This window comes from Cebus imitator, unplaced genomic scaffold (genome assembly GCF_001604975.1).
Source record: "Cebus imitator isolate Cc_AM_T3 unplaced genomic scaffold, Cebus_imitator-1.0 Scaffold641, whole genome shotgun sequence".
In the NCBI taxonomy this organism is placed as follows: Eukaryota; Metazoa; Chordata; class Mammalia; order Primates; family Cebidae; genus Cebus; species Cebus imitator.
In genome coordinates, this window is record NW_016107956.1 from 22,417 (window position 1) to 27,859 (window position 5,443).

Sequence of the window (5,443 nt, forward strand, 5' to 3'; positions counted from 1 at the left end):
CAGCCATTTGATTCCAAGCATTTTGGCCAAAGGCAATAGAAATTATGCCCTTGCTACAGTTTTAAAATGTCTTAAATTCTGAGACCATGATCTGATAGATGAGGCATCTGCTTTCAAACAGAAAGAGGAAAGCAGCCTGAGAGCAGGGCAGGGGGGATGCGGGGGTGCTGGGTGCTCTCCATAGTCAGGCACTTGGTTCAGCATTCTGAATTCATTTCAATGCCTATGTCTCATTAAATACTCCTGTGGGAATGAAAAAGGGGAATTCCTAATAATAGTGTTGGACATTCTCATATAAACACACACACAGGCAAAGACAACCTCATCTAGTCTGACCTAGAAGTGGTACAGTTCCTAACAGTTTTATCACCTTCAGAGCTGGGTAAAGGAAAGGAATAAGAGCAATGGAGGATCCCAAATATTTAAATGTCTGTATGTTGTTTCCCAATCATATATACTGTCATTGAAATTTGGTTGCATCTCCTGTCTTCTACAGAAAAAAAATTTCTGTAGCTTCTCTTTAACTAAAAATTATTCTTTCTCTTTGTATGGAGAAATTACATGCTAAGGGCCAGGAGTGGTGGCTAGCACTTTTGAAGGCCGAGAAGTGTGAATCATCTGAGGTCAGGAGTTCGAGACCAGCCTGGCCAACATGGTGAAACCCATCTCTATTAAAAATACAAATATTAGCCGGGCATGGTGGCGGATGCCTGTAGTCCCAGCTACTCGGGAGGCTGAGACAGGAGAATCACTTGAACCTGGGAGGCGGAGGTTGCAGTGAGCCAAGATCGTGTCATTGCACTCCAGCCTGGGCAACACAGCAAGACTCGGTCAAAAGACAGAAAGGAATGAGGGAAGGAAGGAAGGAAGGAAGGAAGGAAGGAAGGAAGGAAGGAGGGAGGGAGGGAGGGAGGGAGGGAGGGAGGGAGGGAGGGAAGAAAGAAAGGCAGGCAGGCAGAAAGGAAGGAAGGAAGAAAGACAAGAAGGAAGGAAAGATTGAGCATGCTAAGAGAGCAGAGGATTTTTTCCTTCGTGGTTTTGATTTGGAAATTGGGAGTATAGACATGAGAGCCTGGAAACCTTATTTCCATATTCTCAACCATAACCACTCTCATAAATATAAATTCATTGTATGAAACAGAACCTTATTTCTTTATATTAAGGTTCAGTTGCCCAGGTTTTTCTCCCAAGGAAGTATGCTTATAATGAAAACCCTAACTGCAGCTTTCAACTGCATGGGCAGGTTAGAAGTTCTAGAATGTAAAAGTGAAGTGAGTAGGATCATGCTATAGGTTTTGATGAGGAATTTTGATTTCTTCTTCTGGGTAAGTAAATTCACAAGCCATTCTTGAACACAATGTTATACTACTGGGTTTAAAGAAAATGTATAAGGCCTGAGTTCTGCCACCATGGGGCTCGCAGTTTGACTGGAAAGACCACTGTGACTCAGGTGAAAGAGGAATGAGCATCATATAAAGTGCCGGCTCCTGTGGGCTAAGCTGGAATCCTGCCTATAGAGTCAGAAGCTCAGAAGTGGTCTGCTGTGGTTGGCAGAAGGTAAGGAAGACAGGCACTTGCATCTTCTCCCCGGCTCAGCCTTTTTGTGACCCGTGACCTAAGGGTGTTGGTCTTGGCACTAGATCACACCCACCGCCAGCCAGAACAATTAAACCATCAGCTTCATAGACCTCAAGTCTACGCCCTCACACATGTTGTGAATAATCGTGTGTTTTCTGCTACAACTGAGCTACAGGGTCAGAAAATGTTGAGCAAATACATCTTTTTCTTTGGAAACCATTTCACTGGGCTCATCTTAAATGAGGCTCTTATCAATTTCAGCTGTCCCTCCCTCTCTCCACCAAGGGAAGCTTTCTGCACCAGGCATCTAAACTTAACAGGGCCCTCGTGAGCTGAGTGAAGTATTCCATGAGGCCACAAGAGGGCAGCAAATAACATGAAACTCCTCAAAGCCTTAAAACAGTATAGGCCTCTAACATTGGCTTCTGTGTAGCCATCTAATCCTAAAGCAAGTCATTTATTGATGTCTGCCAGGCGTGCGACCCAGTGTAAGGTCAATATGCGAAGAATTAGAAGACAGAGTTCAGCCTGCCTCTGATTTGAGGTGCGCTTATATGTGTTTCCTTATTCAGAGTTAGTGATCACAGGTAACAGCCCAGGAGCAGGCTCTTGTTAACAGTTCCATATACAGTATAGGGAGAGGTAGCTCCGATGTTGCGGAAAAGACGCTTCCTCCTTAAAATGTGAATGCCAAGAGATTCTTTCATTTACCTCTTCCCAGCACAGCGCCGGGCACCTGGAAAGTATTCAGTAAATATGAGTCAATGAAGAGATACTGCACTGTCTAGAATGAACTCATCCCTAAAGGCAGACTGAACTTTTAAAACGTATTAGTAATTTGGGCTAATGCAGGAATATTTCATGTTTTTCAAGATATTTGTCTATTTCCATGTTAGCGTTGGAGTCAGGCATGTGTTAGTCACATAGTTTCCCAGGCAGAGACTCAGCTGCCACGGAGGCCTTGACCGTCCTGGGAGGAACTTTCTGCCCATGTGTTTTTCACTTGGCAACAGGTTCTCCGGTCACGTCAGGTTACTACGGTGTCAGAAGATCTTTCTTATCTGACTCAGACTTTCACAACAGTAAACAGTTTTCAAATGACGTCTACGCCTCCAGCGTGGGGAAGCCGTTTCCCTGTGAGTCCTCCGCAGGGCAGAGCCACGCGGCCCACCTGGAGCCCTACTTCTCCCCGGAGCCCTACGGGGACTACCGGCCTCCCGCGCTGACGCCCAACGCGGGCTCCCTGTTCGGCGCCTCGCCCCTGCCTCCGCTCCTGCCGCCGCCCTTCCCCGGAGACCCCCCTCACTTCGTATTTGTGAGTATGCAGGGACTTGACCTGGTGGGAGGGAGTAAAAGAAGGGCAGGGCTCACCATCCCATCTGGCCCAGCCCCTGTGCTTGGCATCCGGGTGGAAGCCAGGTCTGGCCCACCCTGGAGACCCCTGAGGCTGCTTTGCAGCTGCCTGGAGATGTCAGGACACCCTCCGAGGGAGCTTTGCTCAAGGATCCCTGTTAACCATGACAGCCAGGAGCGTCTGCGCAGGGCTTGGAACCGGGAGGACTGTACAGCAGGATTTATATCCATTTTGTTAATGCTCTACTGATATTCACCTGATGTTCCCCAGCCCTGCTAGTGCCAGTCATCATCATCCCAGCAGCCCATAAGGAAAGAGCATTGAAGCTGCACCTCAGACACGGCTAGGCAGATGGATCGTAATTATGAAATGGACTGTAATCTCCCAAGGAGGATACATAGGGCTCCTCTTTCTTTCCAAGTCCCCTGCCTCCCCTTCCCTACATTTTTAGCCTAAAAAACCTAGTTCTCTCTCAATCCTTCCAAACCGGTGAGTTCATAAATACCTGAAGAATGCTAATACTCCTAGAGAATCATAAAGGTTTCCACTATAAAAGAATGAATCTCTTAGGACAGGATTTTAGACAAAAAGGAGAGAATGAGAATTCACATTATTAAGTACCTACTCTATGCCAGGAAATGTGATGTGCCTTTGTTCATTCAATACTTACAACAACTCAGGATATATTTATGAATTCCCATTTTACAGACGAGCAAAGTCAGGCTCAGAGTCAGGAGTAGCCATGAAGAACCCTAGTCTTTCTAGTTCCAAACCTATGGGATTCCTATCTCTTTCCTCCGGCCTTACTGAGGGCACGAGTGGGCACCTGAGTCCACTCAAAAGCTCACTACGGAGTTGAAGGCCTACTCCTTCGAGGAGTGGGCCAAGTGCTGACCGTCCCCACTGTGTAAAGGGCATTCTAGGACCCAGACTAATGGGAGACTCAAAAAGAATGCAAGACAGAGCGCATTGTACACAGTAAAATGTTGCATAGATGTGCATTTTATTAGTCTCACATTTCACTCATTTTATGTTGTCTTCTGGGAAAAGGAGTCTCAATACCTATAGCAAGTCTAATTGTAGAGTAGGAAGGAAGGAAAACTTTCACTGCTGGTATCAAATGCTGGAGGGAAGAGCAGCCTGAGAACCAGGCTTCAGGCAGCAGAGAGAGGGGACCAAGGCTGCCCCGAAACCACAGTCTGGCAGCACACAATGTATCATCAGAGTGTCACCTACTGAATAATCCCAGTGGCCTTTCCATTCTCCTCAGAGGGACTCATGGGAGCAGACGGTGCCTGACAGTCTTAACCAGCCTGACCCTGTGTCCACCAATGCCCTGCAGACCTTGCCACCCAGCACGAGTTGCCTCTCCCAGCTCGAGTCCGGGAGCACCGCCCAGCACAGGGGCTCCAGCTGGGGGACCTCCCTGGCTGGGGCTCAGTCCTATTCGCTGCATGCTCTGGAAGATCTGCACCACACTCCGGGGTACCCCACCCCACCGCCTTACCCCATCACCCCTTTCATGACGGTTTCAAATGACCTACCGCCCAAGGTGGGGCCACTCTCCCCAAATGAGGAAGCAGACACCTGTTCCCTCCATGACCCTTCCCCTTGGGCAAAAGAAGATGGGAGCATCACCTGGGGGTCATATGAATGCCGCAGAGCTTATTAAGGGGAGGGCCAAAGGACTTCTGGGTTTTTCTTTAACTTGAGGCGCGTTCCCAAGATCGTTTTAGGTGTGTCAACTCATTCAGGACTGGATTTTCAGAATAAGCCACAATGCTGCCCTTTGTTAGTGGATGATGGCATTTATTTGCAATCCTCTCCACCACAGCCCCACTGAAATAAAACAGAATGTTAATTAAATGTACCACAGACGGTATTCTAGTAAGATAACCTTACAATGCGGTCTTTTGGGAACTGTTGTAACCCATTACATTCTGAATCTTCTGTTATCTTTGACATATCATTTTTGACACTGATTTTTTCTTAAATTGCATTAAAAAATTTATGCAGATCATAAAGATACTGATTTTCCTGTCAAATGTTTCTTAGTTATAAACTATGTGTATTCTTCAGTAAAAGACAATGGATAGGATATAATATAGATATGAGTACATAAAACAAAACTCATTTTATAGCATGTGACTTTAAAGACTGAAGTGTTTTAGATACATATATTTATGCCTTATTATAGTGACTTGTAAAAGCCCAGTAAAAAACATGGCACAAACTATAAATATGTTATTGTCCATAAAATAGGATGAGATCAGGAGACTATGGCTTTGTAAAAAACATAGTTTTGGCTCTATCCTAGAACCCAGGATGTCCTAAAATTAGTTAAATCCAAAAAAGGCCCAAAATTTTATTTGATCAATGATAGCCTTAATTAAACCAGACATTGTCTCTCTGATGGAATAAACCTACAGTTATTAGAGTGAATGAGTAAAACAGGCATTCTGTAATCAAATGGAAAGTTATGCTTTTTTTTTTTTTTTTTTTTTTTTTTTT

At 45.5% G+C, this 5,443-nt stretch overlaps 1 protein-coding gene across 1 annotated transcript; it reads left to right on the plus strand.

Moving 5' to 3' along the window:
• The first annotated feature begins 404 nt into the window (after window positions 1–404).
• Window positions 405–4,952, plus strand: CUNH11orf53 (chromosome unknown C11orf53 homolog). The gene is made up of 4 exons (XM_037734608.1): window positions 405–432; window positions 1,641–1,754; window positions 2,592–2,893; window positions 4,203–4,952. The coding sequence occupies exons 1-4, from the start codon at window positions 405–407 to the stop codon at window positions 4,602–4,604; spliced, it is 846 nt and encodes a 281-aa protein (XP_037590536.1). The 3' UTR covers window positions 4,605–4,952.
• Window positions 4,953–5,443: the final 491 nt, after the last annotated feature.

Excerpts from the sequence above, each read along its gene's own strand:
- CUNH11orf53 (XM_037734608.1), top strand. The coding sequence starts at position 405 with ATGGAGGATCCCAAATATTTAAATGTCT. Across the intron at positions 1,755-2,591 it reads TGCTACAACTGAGCTACAGG|GTTCTCCGGTCACGTCAGGT; the intron begins GTCAGAAAATGT and ends ACTTGGCAACAG. Across the intron at positions 2,894-4,202 it reads ACCCCCCTCACTTCGTATTT|AGGGACTCATGGGAGCAGAC; the intron begins GTGAGTATGCAG and ends CATTCTCCTCAG.